The 16,028-nt window shown below is 38.4% G+C and overlaps 1 protein-coding gene across 1 annotated transcript in view; it reads right to left on the bottom strand.

Annotated features, from left to right (window-relative positions):
* Positions 1 to 16,028, bottom strand: part of TMPRSS7 (transmembrane serine protease 7) — a 42,758-nt gene that overhangs the window by 15,599 nt on the left and 11,131 nt on the right. The window contains exons 2-9 of the mRNA XM_021535411.4: positions 12,962 to 13,154; positions 12,144 to 12,274; positions 9,503 to 9,570; positions 8,292 to 8,485; positions 7,407 to 7,445; positions 3,796 to 4,024; positions 2,320 to 2,450; positions 1,010 to 1,122 (exon numbers count right to left, since the gene is read on the bottom strand). Coding sequence (XP_021391086.3) covers positions 1,010 to 1,122; positions 2,320 to 2,450; positions 3,796 to 4,024; positions 7,407 to 7,445; positions 8,292 to 8,485; positions 9,503 to 9,570; positions 12,144 to 12,274; positions 12,962 to 13,154 — 1,098 coding nt within the window. The remainder of the gene's footprint in view (positions 1 to 1,009; positions 1,123 to 2,319; positions 2,451 to 3,795; positions 4,025 to 7,406; positions 7,446 to 8,291; positions 8,486 to 9,502; positions 9,571 to 12,143; positions 12,275 to 12,961; positions 13,155 to 16,028) is intronic.

Genomic DNA, 16,028 nt, shown 5'->3' with positions numbered 1-16,028 from the left:
AACCAGAAATGAAAAGTTTTCTCCCTCTCTCTTACAGAAAATGTAACTTGGGAAATGAGCAAAGTTTCAATATTGCACGAAAACACAATATTGAAAATGAAAATGGTTTGAGCAATGAACCTTTCTATCAGAAGTCCAGAGTGAAGACTGTAAATTTAGCTCCCCAAAAATTGCCTTATCATTCTAGAAGGGGAAAAGGCTGCAGGTTATGGCTAGCTGGGCTTAATTTATATTGCTGTGATTCATTGTCACTAGCTTAACAAGTCATGAGTACCATAAGCAGAAAGATGGATAAAAAGTGGATCTTATCATATCCATTGCTGCATTCCATAGAGAGGAAAACACTGAAGACCAAACCCTAAGTCAGAGACCTTATTTCAGCAGCCCTAATAAGTAAACACTCAAGTCAGAGAAAACAGAAGTACTTTAAAACAATGTCAACTTTCAGCAATTTGCTTTCAGGATGAAAAGATGCAGAAAAAGGATACCAAATTAAAAAAAAAAAAAACCAACAACAAAAACAACAAAAACAAAACAAAAAAAACCAGCACAGGATTGTGCTTGTAGGACAGACCATCTGAACACAAAGTAAATGTATTAGGCATATGAAAAGATACCAGAGAAGTGGCAATAATATCTAAGTTAGTTTTTTATACATACTTTTCATCCAGATTTCTGTGGGTGGGAAGAGAGGACTTAAAAACAATCAAGTATTACATTGCTTGCCATGAAATAATTCTGCAGGCTAAAGATCAAAACAGATCTTAACTCTTCACCTTTGTAATAGGACAGCTTAGGTACTATGTTCTCTTCCTTAAAAACAAGGGCACAGAAAGAGAACAAACTAATACAAAACACCTGAGCACAGCCAGGTATTCAGCAATGCCATTTCCATAAACTACTACATCTGTGAGGATGCAGGTTACTGCCAGCTCAATCACTTCTGCCTTACTTAAGCTCTATGTGCCCAAAACACACAGCAGTGCCTAAGAGAGAAAGAATCTGCTACCTGGAAATTCCATGCACATAGGCATTTTGGAGGATAATAGCTTGGGTAATAGGGACTTGTGATTCTCCCTTCATAGCCAGTTTCCTCTTTTGTCACTATTGCTTTTCCACACCCTAGTGGAAAGAAAAAAAAAAAAAAAGCAACATTTGGCAAACCTTCATATACTTTCTGTAAAACTATTCAGTGGGCTAAGGCATCCAAATTTATCAGAACTCTGCCACTGCAAAGCTGGGCAGGTCAGGAATTATATTTGACTGGATTCAAGTTGTAGAAAGGGACCCTTCCCAGTGAAGGATATAGGATGAAGACAAAGGATATAAAGATCCAGGGATGAGTGCTGGTCTCTGCAGGACCAGAACACACTGTAAAGTTTATCTATGTTATTTCACCAAAGACAGTTTTGCAAACAAGAATATCAATACATCTTCACAAGGACCTCTAGTCTTAGAATGCAGCCAGTTAGAAGTGAAATGGACAACAAACTAAACTAATCAGCCTCCTAGAACCCAAAACTTTCTTGGATGACAGCTCAGTGGATTTACAGAATTCATTATAGACAAACTCACACATGCAGAGAAACAAACAAAGTAAACCCAGACTTGAACATAAAGAAAACAAACCAACCCACAAAGAATAGAACTTGAAGTTAATTATTATGGAGAATTTATCACGTTTTCATGATGGCATATTAATGCTTAATTACATAAGTATGCAGCATCTTTTTGAGCAGCTTGAATTTCCTTGCACTGGGTTGTGCGAGATCTTTCTCCTTGTGCCACTAGCATGACATCCCTTGCACTATTTGTTATTATTTCCATTATTGTTATTATTGTTATTGTTGTTATTATTACCATTTCTCAAAGATTAAAGCAATGAAGTCATGAACTTGGTGCACAAACGTTACAGACTCTTTTGTAGCAAATGCACACCAAACAACGGAACCTTTATCTTCTGAAAGAGGTTTTTAGTGCTGACATCCTGGCATTTTTAACATGATTCCAGAGTCCCAAGGACCACTGCCACGGCTGGAATAACAGCCCCATCTACTGGCACTCTGCAGCCCTCGCCAAATGAATCCTTTGAAAGGGTAAAAAGGGCTTTTCAGCCTCTGCTTTCAGCCTTTTGCCTCCATTCTGCACAACCAGTCTGATGAGAGCACATTGCTCAACAGGAGTAATGCAGAGGGGCTGTAAAAAGTAGAAACTCAGATACAGGAATAATTTTTTCCATAGTCAGAAACATGATAGACACTTCAGGATCTCAGAAGGAACAATATCATAAACACACTTGCAAACACAGAACAAACCTACTTTCTTGTGTAATGACCTCAAAATAGCCGTGGAATTCCTTTTGCTCCTTTACTTGTGCTGCCTTAAATATTACCAGCATGAGATTATTTGTGGACACAAGTGACACCAATGAATCAGATGGTTCACAGGCTCTGAGGGGGAAGAAAGAAGAGCAAATACATAAGCAATCTCATAAAAAGCAAAAAGTTTAACACATTACTCTGACTCTATGCATAAATTTTCCACTGGTTCACATCATATCTGTTTCAAAGTCCAGTCAAATCTCCATGCTCTTGAGCAAAAAAGTACCTCTTACAAAGCCAGTTAGAAACTCAATACTGGAATTTTTTCTTACAAAAACGAACAAAATTGCATGAAAATGCATATGGAATGTTTCACTCTATGAGCTAACGACTTTCAGCCTTCACTCCCAGTAAAAATGAATGAAGGCAAAATTAACAAAAAGCTGGAAGAAAGAGAAATCTTATTTTATTAGACCAACAGTTTTATCTTCTTGTTGGGGAGTGGGAAAGACAAGAAAATTATTTTTCACATCAGAATTTAAGAACCTGAGCCAATCAAGTAGTCATATTAAAAAAAAAAAAAATACTTTCCATATGCATTACCTAGCAGACATCTTCAGTCCTCTACAGATACTAACATGCAAGTGAACACCATCCAAGCCAACTGGAGATACAGATTAGTAAAGGACAGCTCTCAAAAAGACTGAAAAGCCTTTCTGTCTGACTCTGGTTTTGAGGCTTATACACAGACTGAAATGCCAGAAAAAAAGGGTTTCAGGGGTGAAAACACCGAGCTTTTGTCTACTTCATGAAGGTGCTGTTGTTTCCTTTAGATTTACCTATGGACTATCTATGGAGTTAATTATCTAAGTATCTACGGAATTAATTATCAGGGATTTTAAAAATCCCTAAACAAACATAATAGATCATTAAAGAGAGAGAAGAAAAAGAAAAAACTTAATAGTCCACATCCCTCAACCCATCACAGCTTCAAGTCTAGATTTTTATAACCCTCTAAACAAATAGAGCAGATAAAAAAAGCACTGAACTAGTGAGTGCCAGTAAATGAAAATCACAAGACTTAGTTTCAGAACTTCAGTCTTTATCTGAAAAGCACTAATATTAATACAAAATAGCTTGCTTAAGGGAGAAAACTTTAACACTCTCTTTCAGTCAGCATCTGTTTCCTGATAAGAAACGGAAAATTTTGCCCAGTAATGTGCGAATTTTTCATAATTCTTTAGCTAGGTCAAGATGTACTGTAGTTAAAAAAAAAAAAAAAGAGAAAAAAATTGAAGAAAATTTTCCCTTTTATTAGCAAGATAACTTATCCAAGAAATTTTAATTTGTCAGGTGTTTTGTGAGTAATATATGGCGATCAGAGCAATTTTAACAAAACCAGACTAACCAAAAAATGAAGATGACAGATCTTCAGAAGGTTGTCAATAAACTTGTAATAGAAATTGATACTCACCGGTAGAGGATCTTATCTTTGATGGGCACCAGAGAGTCATAAATGGTGAGCGAGTCAGTGATGCAGTTATCTGCTTCAATCTGAAGGGAGACTATGGAAAGGCGGACAACGTGGCCCACAGATGCAATAAGCTTAAAATAGCAGATTGTTCCCTCTGAGGTAGCTTGAGTATCCAGAGGAAAGTGCTCATGTAGTTGGTCAGCATAGAGATCATACATGCAATTTGTTCCTGTGAAAATGTCACATTTTCAACACTGGATGCAATCGCTCCAAAACTCCTAAATCCGCGTGGCATTAAAACAAAAAAAAAAATCCTAAAGCTTGTGCTAAACTAAAGCAAAATATGAAGGCATATCTTAGAAACCAAAGTAATAATAGAATTATAGAGTGGTTTGGGTTGTAAGAGATCATCTAATTCCAAACTCTCTGCCATGACAGGGATACCTTTGACTTGACCAGGTTGCCCAGACTCCCATCCAGCCTCAGCCTCAGACACTTCCAAAAGGCATCTACAGCTTTTTTGGGCAACCACCCTTACAGTAAAGAAGTTCCTGTAAATTTTTTCCTGCCCTAAACCCAAACCTACCCTTTTTCAGATTAAAGCTATTCCCCTTTGACACTGTGAACCTCCCTTTCTGGCTGCATCACTCACTGTTTTTATCTTAGTTACAACTCCGTGGTCCAAGAACAGCCTATTTATAAAAAGTACAGAGCATGGCCAACAGTGCTGTAATTCAGTTCTTGCAAGGTATTTATACTAAAGTAGTGCCATTTTGTACAATTTGCAGTTAAAGTTCTGCAGAGTCTCTAGAGGATAAATTACTTAATTCTTCACTGGGACATACTAATCTACTTTCAAAGCATAAATATACTGCTTGCCCCTAGGGGCATTAGGATATTTAAAATACATAAAATAAAATCAAAGCAAAAATGCAGTTGCATGGCTGTATTCCCTCAGCTTTTTTACTGATCAAATGTCAAGGTTCTCAATGTTTTATCATGACATGAACTAGCAGTTAGATAGAGAATACCAGATTCACCCAAATCCTTCAGTTTGGAAGGGATGCTAGGGGTTTTATAGCTCAATATTCTGCTCAAAGCAGGATCAAAATGAATTCAGACCAGGACTTTGTTCTGCCCAATCTTGAAAATCACCATTAGAAATGGAAACACTGTGAAATAAAAATTATGCAACCTACCCTACACAATATTTATTAAAAAAAGGGTAAAAATTTGTGTCATAATTTAGACAAGGATAAGACTATTACCCTGCTTGCATCCAATTTTCCAATTAAGCTGAAACAACTGAGATTTCCAAATAAAATACATAGAGGTCTTTATTGCAATTCAATATTGCAGCTAGCAGTCAGCAAAAAGCTCAGAGAATTTTTGTTTGGTCATGTCTAAAACTCTTAATATAGCTCTTTGACAGGTGAGAAGGAAGAAAAATGCAAATTAGGGAGACTAAGATCCAAAGTGAATATTTGCCTTAGTTTCTGCCTATTACAAACATAAGTCTCTGAAATAGTTACCACCATGGAACACCAATTAGAGCACTGTGAGTTTACTACCAATTGTTGACTCAAATTAAATGCTGACCTTTTAACCAGTAGTTAATCAAGACAGGATGTGGCAGGCTTTGTCCAACTTCCACTTCTAAATTACACTCTTGAAACTAATGCTATGAATGTTTATGAACAATCAGTGAGGGTCACATTCCATTTAAATGAATTACAGTTAAAACTATTAAAAGCTTTGTTTAAATAATTGTTATTCCTTCTTCCTTGTTCTTATCTCTTCCCAACAACGTTCTTTTTATAATAGTTATTTGTGCTTATCTAGTCACCCTTAGCAGAGCCAACTTTGATCATAATCTCTAAAATTATATGCAACTACCATTATTTCCACTAAGTAATTAATAATGGGATGGGTTCACTGCTGCTATGGAGCACAGCCAAGAGAATTCAAAGCTGTCTCTAGAACTACAAGTAGTTCAAGCATGCTGGCTTGAAACCAAAGCTGGAAAATGTCTTTACTGGATGTCCACAAGTCCCTTCTCCAGCACCACTCTTCAATAAATCTGCACTCCAGTCTGTGCCTGAACCAACCAGTGGGTTCATCTCCATACTCCAAATTAAGTCCATTGCTCTCAAAATACAGTCTGCCAATGCTCACTCATTTTGTGCTGCTGAACGTTCACTTTTACCTCTGCATCATAGTCCATAACCCTAAACAGACACAGCCAAAGAACCCCAACAAATAAAATTGCACCAGTATCAGATTTTGAGACTCTACCATGGCCATCCATGCTATTTATCCCCAAGAACTTCATTATATACCCAAGCTTCCCACAGACACCAGCTGACACCTGTGGGTGCCTATACAAAGTCTCCGAAAGATGTCTAGAATATGGCAGGTCATCCTTCTCCCTTTGTGTGAAAGATACCATGTAAGTCCTAAAAACCCTTAGCAACAATATTTGTGCTGTGCTCTTCCTAATTTCTTCTGTTTTAGAGGCTGCATTCTGGAATAAACTGGAACCAAGTTCCACCTGTGCCAACTTCTCCACCCTGAAACACTGATTTGGGAAATGAAATCACTATGCAAGTAAACACCAATACATAAAACACATTATAGAAATAAAATGCACATTAATGGGATGGCATAGAAGCCAATATTGTTCTGTTTTTCAGCTTAAGTCAGGAGGCTTTTAAAGAATGAATGCTGTAGCAAACTTGACTTAAGTTTTGAGAAATTATGGGCTGTTAGCAATATAAACATTGCAAACCATGCTCTGTGACCTGAAGTCCACCTGTGGACCTCAGAACTAGAAGAGCTTGACTTGGCTGCATGGCAAAAGTAGTTGTTGGGTTCCGAAAAAAAATATGCCAGCTAAAATCTTTGCAAGGTAACAGAAGTGAAAAATCGCAGGCAGAAGCGCAACAAAATGTCTCAGGAAAGAAAAATACAAACATGGAAAGCTATAAAACCCTTGAAAAACCAAAAAAAAAAAAATGCAACTTCTCAAGTTGAGTCTCTCTTTTCTCAAGAAGAGTCAGTCTGTGTCAAGGGAGGCCAACACAAAAGAACCTTCTGGGAGGTTTACAGCATGAAGCCAAGCAGGTGTACAAATAGTGTCTCCCACAACCCTGGAAAAACTCAGCTGCCTCAAGTAATTACTGTTAGGGAATTCATTCAAAAGAATAACTCACCATCAGCCTTGGAGAAAAGGGAGTTAATGTTGATAAAAGAGGGACAAAAGCATGGAGAACACATGCTCTTGTTCAGCATATTAAATTAATTACTGAAATATTTAGAAAAGGTTAGTCTGCTGGTCGACACAATGAGTAGCAAACACCTGATTTAGTTTGTTTCCTACTATGTCACTAGGTACATCTAAAAATTTACCAGACAGATCAAAGGTAGATGGTTCCTGTATTTTTAACATGCAAGATTCTTTGTCATTCTTTTAGTAAGAAATGCCAAGATGGATTGGCATTCTTAAATGCCATTCTTAAATTAACACTGAACAGTACCTAAGTCCAAGTCATGAGCTAAAAGCTTTGTTCTCCACCTCTCCTCTGCAGGAAGCTGCAAAAAGGGTGAATTACCTGTTCCTGTTGTTGACCAATAATCTGACCGAAGACCTGCTGCATAGAAAAAGAGTTGTGTGAGTCTTCTTGTTTGCCTGAAATCCAAAATTCAGGGTTTAATTCAATCCCACCTCAGTCCTAACCCTGAACATGCAGAAAACATTTTCTCAGTGAAGGGGGTTGCCCTCTCCCCCTACATTTCCGAAAATTCTGCAAGCAGTTTTGGAGATGAAGGAAAAACAGACTGCATAGCAATTAAGCAGGCAAAGTCAATTGATGACTGAGACAGAGGTACCCAGGAGGTCATTTTCTCATCCTTGGCCACAAAGTCTCTCTCCTCTCTCATCTTTCAGTTCAACAGAATTGTTCTGTCTGATGTCCTTAGAACAGAAAATCATTAAATATTTTGTAGCAAAACACATTAAACATGCTTGAATCACACGTTGTGTGTTTGTTCCCAGACAGGAATGGCACAGGAGTTATTTAACAAATGAGTACCTTTATAATCTGGTTTTGAATCTTTAATAGAGGAGTGATGAGAGTCTCATTTTCAATGAAGTGATCCACCTTAACTCTTCATGTTTTTATGCTTTTAAAATCACAGACTAACCCAAATTTGCCTACAAAGGTATCCATTTTACCTCCTGACTACGAACATAACCCCTCCCAGTGCAGGAATTTTTGCAATCACTGTTTACAAGGATAATTTGTACCTTGATTTGACCTAAAAATCTCATTTTTATTTTCCTTCTCAGTTTTTTGTCTTCAATTACAATTTTAGTAATAGAAGCTAGAGATGCAGGGTCAAGATTTTAGTTTATTTATAGAATTTGCTACTCCAAGGTAAAAACGTTTGCTTCATGAAGTGTTTCCTCAAGGATATGGATATGTTCTAGTACGAACCACTTAGGACAATGGAATCCATGTCGACTGCAAGGCCCTGAAGGCTTCCCACTGAGGTCCTGTTAGTGATACTTGTCTGAATGGAATCCTTTAAAATGGCAGCCACACAATCCTCACACAGCACCTGCCCCTTGGCCTGGGGCACCACGAAGACGATCCAGAAATGAACAAGAAGGCCTCCATTGTTGTTGTTGCTGAAATAAAGAGCTCAGGTTACCATCCTATTGGAAGTTCTCTGAAGACTAGACTCCCAGCCCAAGCTTCTGAAGCACAAATTCAGAAGTGCATGGCTTATTTCCATATTTTATAATTACTTTAACCCATGAATGTATATTTTCCCCTTAAAAAAATCAACCAAACAAGACAAATCCCAAAACACGCTCTTCACACCCAGTTGGGAATATTCAGTAAGCTAATTTCCTGAGAGCTCCTAACTTTAGAGATCTGTGGAGATCACATTGTCTATACATGAATTAGAGCTGGACTATTTCCTAAAGATCAAAACAGAAATAGTAGAACAGAAACAACAGCATTATCACCTCCAGAAATGCAGAGCTCTGCAGTGGTATGTATCTCACCCTGCACTGTGTGTTGCAGTTTGTAGGAAAAGATTCCTAGATTATTTAACACATTAGAGGCCATGTATGATCACACTAATCTCTAACTCCTTAGTGGGGAGAAAGCCCTTTAAATCAAACACAGCCTAAAAACTTCCAGTTTCTGAAACAAAACTGTATTTGGTTCTAGAGGATTGAAATAACTAAACTTCTAACATTAGCTGCAAACATTAATATTAGAGTAAGAATATTTTATTGCATAGACTTCCTACTTCTTAAGTAGAAAATGCTTTTATTCCAATAACATTACTCACAAAAGATGTGCAATTTAGTCAATAACACAGAGTTGTGCTCCAACAGCATGTTTAAGTGGTTAAACTTCTACATGAGTGAAAGGATCACAAAACCTTTTTATTGACATTATTTCTGTTCATCTTGCATTGTATTTCTGGCAGACAAGAAACTGTTTATATGACTTTAGTTTGCCCTTACTTTTGTTAAGTGAATTGGTGTAGGTTATAAACCTATTTTGCTATCAGGTCAAGTACATAGCAAAGACATTGAATTATAACTATTAAAAATAAGCTTGTTTTGTGGGCTTATTACATTATCTACTGCCTAGCAGAAAAGAAATTACTTTAACCACAGTTTTACCTGACTTCTGAGACTGTGGACTGCTTGTAAAATTTGGAGAAAGAAGAAGTTGTGTAGACCAAGTTCATCTGAAAGACAAAGTATAAAGATTTAGCATTCTGGAAACAAGTCACACCTACAGATGTAATATGCCTAGGCTTTTCTAAGGACAACCTATTTTCCACCAAGACTATGCAACATGCACACAATGCCAGACATACATCAGCCAAGCTAGGCAGAAAAGGAGATGAATAGACCAGCTCTTCAATGCACCTGTAACAAATCCAGTTTTCTCAGGAAACATCAAATCTGCCCATGGCCAGCTGGCATACACAATAATGCTCTTTCCATACAAATTAATTTTTGACAACAGTGCACATCCTTCACCCAGAAAATCCCAAACACAGAGGGCTTCCCTATCCCGATGCTAAAACTTAAGGGCAAACTTCAAGAAATGCACACACACTCAATAACACTTTTTCTTGAAGGTAATCCACTGGAAATGGCCCTGAGCAATTCTATACATGGTAGAGCTGACCCTGCCTTGAGCAGTGGGATTGGACTCGATGCTCTCCAGAGGCCCTTTCCCATCTCAGTCTTTCTGTGATTCTGTGGGAAAAGCTGAGATATGTGTTCACTGCACCTTAATAACAACTTTTTTTTTTTTTTTTTGGTATGTGCTGTTCACTGCACCTTAATAAAAACAATTTTTTTTGTTGTTATTAAGGTGCAGTGAACAGCACATACCAGAGGTTTTCCCACAGAAAAATCAGAATCACAGAATCACAGAAAGACTGAGATGGGAAAGGGCCTCTGGAAAGCACCTAGTCCAATCCCACTGCTCAAGGCAGGGTCAGCTCTACCATGTATAGAATTGCTCAGGGCCATTTCCAGTTGATGACCTTCAAGAATGGAGACTCCACACCTTCCCTGGATGAGAACCCCAGTGCTGGATTCCCCTCACAGCTAAGGGATTTTTTTTTTTTTTAATGTGTCCATGGAATTGTTTGCACTTTGATTCCTTTGTGTCTGTTTTCTTCATCAACAGCTGAGTATTAACATATTTCTTTCCAATATACAATTCTTCCTTTCTTTACACAGTGCAAAACGTGGAGAAGCAAAATCCCTGCCTGTTCCCTGCTGAAGGACTGACTGCCTTTGGGCAAAGCAAGCTCCTGATTCTCCTTGGGCTGGGATAATACTGGTGTGACAATAACCTTCCTCTCCCCATCCTGTTCAAAGCCACAAGGTGGCATGTACCTCAAACTGTTTGGACCTCACTCTGCTGTTTTATGATTAAAACTCATGTGCAGAGGACATGAGACATGACACAGACTGACACAGAATATTGCAAAGGCTGTAAAAATCACATCCACATTAATCCCTAACTTTCATCATTTGAAACAGCAAGTTTAAACAATAATTTTAAGGGCCCAAATAAGGTGGGTAGAGCTCAATCATGCTCTAGATTAAGGTACAAGGGATTTTATGTATTACTGTTACTCTCAAATGGAAAGAACCTATCTTGAGAGGTTTTTCTACTACCACTTGGGTTGTCTGGGCCAGCAGCAAGTAACAAAAGGGTTTTGAGGAGAGCCAAAAATCCCAAATCCCCCACTTCCATACTAACAATTTTAGTCAACAGTTAAGGTTGCCAGTTTCAGCAATGCAAAATCCATTGATGAGTTCAGGCAAAGTTCACAGATAAAAAATAAATTCCAAGTAATGTTCAAGTAGGAGGTGGTGACACTGGCAGCTCAACACCTTCTGTCTGTTGCCTCTCTCCACTACGTGTGGCAAGGGCAGGATGCTCTGAGACAAGAGCAAGACACAGGCAATACAGGACATTAGAGCTGCTCCATGGAGAGCAGGGAAAGGTGATGCCCTGCACTGGTTATCTGAAAGAACTCCAATGATTAATATGCAGAACTTGGAAAGAGCTGGAAAACAGGAACGTTAGTTCACGTTATAAGGTGACAAAAACTTAGTAATTATTGAAAAAAAATTTCTTGACTGCATCTAACTTGTTTTTTGTTGTTTTTGTTTAGCAGTTGTCATATGGTTGCTTGAATCCTTATGTGGACAGTGCTGCAGTTCCTGACAAAAATGTGTTTTTACTCCCTACACCTTTAAAGTCAAATTCCCTTCTAACCAAGATTCCCCCCCACTTCCCACTGTAGAGCAGCTATTGATCCAGAGTTCTATTTTTGCTTTGACTGATGCAAAGAATTGGGAAGCATAATGGTCTCTAGAATACCTAGTATCACAAGGAAATGTAGATTTCCTTCTGAAATATGTTTGGGATCCCTAGGGTGATTATAAATGCTTTAAGATACCCATGTAAATGCAAAAGATTTCGAGATTTCATCTGCTTGATGCTTCAAAAGCGGCAATTGAGTTTAAGGACTTTTGTAGAGTTTTAGTCACAGATCATAATTTATGGGTGAAAGTACATAAAATTTTAAGTCAAATGTAAAAACCAGATCCATTCATAACTAAGTTTGTGCTTAACCAGCTGAAAGCAGTCAGTTCCTTCCTACCTCCAGCTTGCACATAATGCTGGGGGGAAGGGGGGAACACCACAGCAACCTCAATGGCACCTAAATATCATTTGTTCACAGCTCTGGTCTTTTTTGCTAACCAAGCAGCCCACCCATCTTACCACATGCTGCACAGTCTGTGCCATAGAGAGGAATTCCTTTGACTCTTTCTGCCTATATTCTGGAAGAAACTCTATGTTGGCAACACGAAACAGTCCAACAAAATACAATGCATCTTTGTTTTCTGCCTGAACTGCAAGAAACAAAGACAGTTAGCCATTTTTTAATAACAATGAAAGTTTTTTTTATTAAATTTGAAACCAAATTAATCTATCTACTTTCTGGTGTGAAACAACTACCCAAAGAGCACTATACTTTTATACCCAAACTGTTCCAGATGTGTACCAAATTATGGTTAATTGAGCTCCTGTTAGCTACATAAAATATAAGATACCACCATACAAACAAGTCAGCATAACTGAAGGCAGTATCAACATCCAGATTTGGGAGCATCCCTAAGGTATCTTAGGCAGTAGGCCTAAAGAGGAAAAATAGCTTTTAATGCTTAATTACACACATTTATTTTACTCCCCCTCTACTTTCTTAAATCTAGTCTGAAAACCAATGTACTTACCTGAACTTCAGAAGCTCAAGAAACACAGTGAAAAACAAAATTCCTGAGGAATCAAGCTCATAGAAACCTTTCAGCTTGCACACTAAAATGCTTTTCATACCTCTGAAATAAAGTCCTGCTCCCTAAAGCCAGCTTTTCTAATTACTTGTTAAGTCTTAGCAAAGACAAAAGTTTTTCAGACCCGATTTTAAAATTTTCATGTTTATTTTAGAAATAGCCTTCAGGACAACTGAGATCCTAAAGTCATCTGAAAGTACTACTAGTGATAATGATATATGGAGTTGGCATGAACTTTCAGCAACTCACCAATGAAGAGCCACAGTAATGTCCAGGTTACAACTCCTAAAATGAATAGAATGAGGGTAAAGAGAATTATTTTGTTTTGAAAATTCCATAGCAACTTATCTTTTTTCTTCAATTTGTCATGCTTTTTCCTTGCCAGAATCCTCTTTGCCAACTTGTCTTCTGCAGATACCATTTGGACTGAAATGTTGGCTGCCTAAAATGAGGTGAAAGACAACAAAAATCGTGGAATGTTTCTAGCAGGAATTGACTGATCAACAAGTCTCAAGCACTTTGTTCCTCAGAGAAAAGTCTCCACTGCCTCCAGGCTGTGGAGCAGTGGCCATGGAGTTCCTGCATGTCTGGCTCCCTCTGAGAAGTTTCCTCCAGTGAAAAGGAGAGCACAGCACAGGTCTTGCTGAGATGGGACCTGCACAAAATCATTACCTGGATATCCAAATGCTTGACAGTTTATTTTGAACTACAGTTCTTCTAAGCTGGATCCAAAATATGTCCTGACCATCTCATCTAGGTAAAAAAACCCTACATGACCATTTCTATATTTGCAGTAGTTTCCACTTCCTAAAAAGTATCTACAGCTTGTCTGTTCTGGAAAGCCCATTTGTACCAGACACCACACCATGCCTCAGGCATTTCCCTCTGCAGAAAATAATCAACACATTTAAGCAGACAAAAAATGTTTATCAGTTGCTGCAGGCACAGCAAGAGCTGCCCAAAGAAGTCCCTGGCACTTCATAAAAGTCTCTCTTTAGAGTATCTCCTGTCACAGTCAAATGGTTTGTTGTGAGATCAGCTAGATGTTCAACCACATTTCTCAAGTCAATTATTGTCTTATCTCTTCAGAGTTTAGCTGGCACATTCCTGGACCACTCAGAGTATTACTGACCACGTGCACTAGATAATGAATACTGGTTTAGCTGTTACACCCAGCAGCACCAGAATTAAATTACAAGAAAAAAAAAAAAAACAAAAACCACAAACCCCACAACAAAACCTCAACCAACCAAAACCCACCGTGCATTTCCTCCTTACATAAAAATTACAGCGCAAGTTAGATAATATTGCTACATAATCAAGGAGCATTCAGGAAAAATACTCTAAAAGTGAGAGGGAAGTTCTCAAGGAGTGGCTTTAGGAAGCTGTGGGTTGTCCATGAAGGGAGCTGTTGGCAAATACCAGTCAGCAATCAGCAGCAAGGGTTTTAGTGCAGTCTTCTATGAAGCACAACACAGTCTTGGACAAAATGATGTGACTCAAGACCTCATATAAATGAGGATTAAACTGAACTTCACCATTTTAAAGATGACCAACACAAACAGGTATTTTTTCCTTGTTTTTTGGAACAGTTAGATTCACTTCAATGGAATCTCCAAAGCAGGTCTCCCTCCCTCACAGCTGAATTTATGCCACTCAGAGGCCTCTCTAAGTGGTCCATAATTTCTAAGCAGTGCAAATCAAACAGCTCTGACAACAACCAGTGATAACTGGTCTATGATTTGCTCAAGATGCTGACAGACTCACTCTGAGGGACAAACTGCTGTCCTATCACCTGTTCCCCTCTGTGCCCACATAAAAATACTGAGGAGCTCACAATCACACTAGAAGAGACACACTGAGCAGCAGAGCCCCCAGCTTGGGCAGACCTAGATGTTCCCTGTGCTCAATAGGTCTCTGCAGAGCTACAGCAGGTAGTTGAGGAGAAAGGGTACAACCAGATGCTCACCTATTTACCAGCATTCTCAGAAGGTACCTTGCAAAGGGTGTGTGACCTGTTGTAGACTAAAAGGTATGGACACAACATTCATTTTTCATCCATACTATTTATATGACACTTGATGAGAAAGAAGACCATGAAAATCAGGAAATAACCAGCTGAGAATGTCACCCTTGAGTTTTCAGTGTGGGATGCCACATTTCATACAGTGGCTACAAAAGCTCTGTGCTGATGCAGCTTGACACTCGGGAGATGACAAGCACAACTGCCAGCCATGTGCAAAAGTGGTGTTGTGAAATGACCTACAAAAATGCTTTTTTCTTTTTGCTCAACAGTAGGAGATGCCCATCTGTGCATTGGGCCAATCAGGATAAGAGAGATGTTGATTATTCAGAGTGATTCCAGGGGAATATCACAGAAGTAGGGAGCTGGACGAGATGATGTACAGCAAAAAGCTGAGAGCCTTAGGGTTGTTCAGCAGGAGACAAGAATGCAAAGACTGTGAGTAAATCTAATTCTAGATTCCCATATCTAAAGTGGGCTATGGAGAAGACAGAGCCACACTTTCCTCACGGGTGCACACTGAAGAGAGAGCCACAGCAGTCACACACAGCAGCAGAGGACATTCCAGCTGCACTATGGATCAGAAGATCAATGCTTCAAAAAAATCTATTTCTTGTTTTGATGTTAGCCCTGTTCTTAAAAAAAAAATAAAAAACCTGTAGAACACAACACATTTTTTGGTATGTTTCTCTGATATTATGCAGAGTAATACTATCAAGAAGAGACCTCTGTGTATCCTCAGAGGATGCATAAGAAACATCCCCACAAATAGCCTGTTGGTCCCATAGTCAAAAGCAACAGATAGCAATCTTTGATCTCAGAGTGGAGGATGTTCTAAAAGGAGAAGAAAACTTGGTAATAATTAATAACAAGTAGAGTTAAAAGACTAAATATGACCCTCTACAATTTCCTCAAACAAAATCTTTAAGCACAGAATTGGAACATTTCAGATTCATGTCTTTATCTATGTAATGAACTGCATTTGTCTTGTGTGCTCCCCACTTGATTTACCCATCTTCTGTATTTTTTATAAACCTTACTGAGTCTCTTTAAGGATGAAAATAAATTTTTAAAGTTCTGGATTGCCACAAAATTCCTTTATACACTCAGGTGTTCAGTAGGCCAGCATGAGGCAGCTCAATCGATGCTGAGTTCTGACTTATGAAATTCTGGTCACTTTCATCAAGATTCCCACAATAATATTTTATATTAATGTTTTCCCATGTAACTCCTTTTTGTGGCTCTAGACCTAAACAGACAGATTTATTATTAAAAATTAAATCCTGACCAGTA

Source organism: Lonchura striata, chromosome 1 (genome assembly GCF_050655825.1).
Source record: "Lonchura striata isolate lonStrDom1 chromosome 1, ASM5065582v1, whole genome shotgun sequence".
Taxonomy (NCBI): domain Eukaryota; kingdom Metazoa; phylum Chordata; class Aves; order Passeriformes; family Estrildidae; genus Lonchura; species Lonchura striata.
Note: the sequence above shows the minus strand (reverse complement) of the source record. Positions and strands in the feature narration are given on the sequence as shown.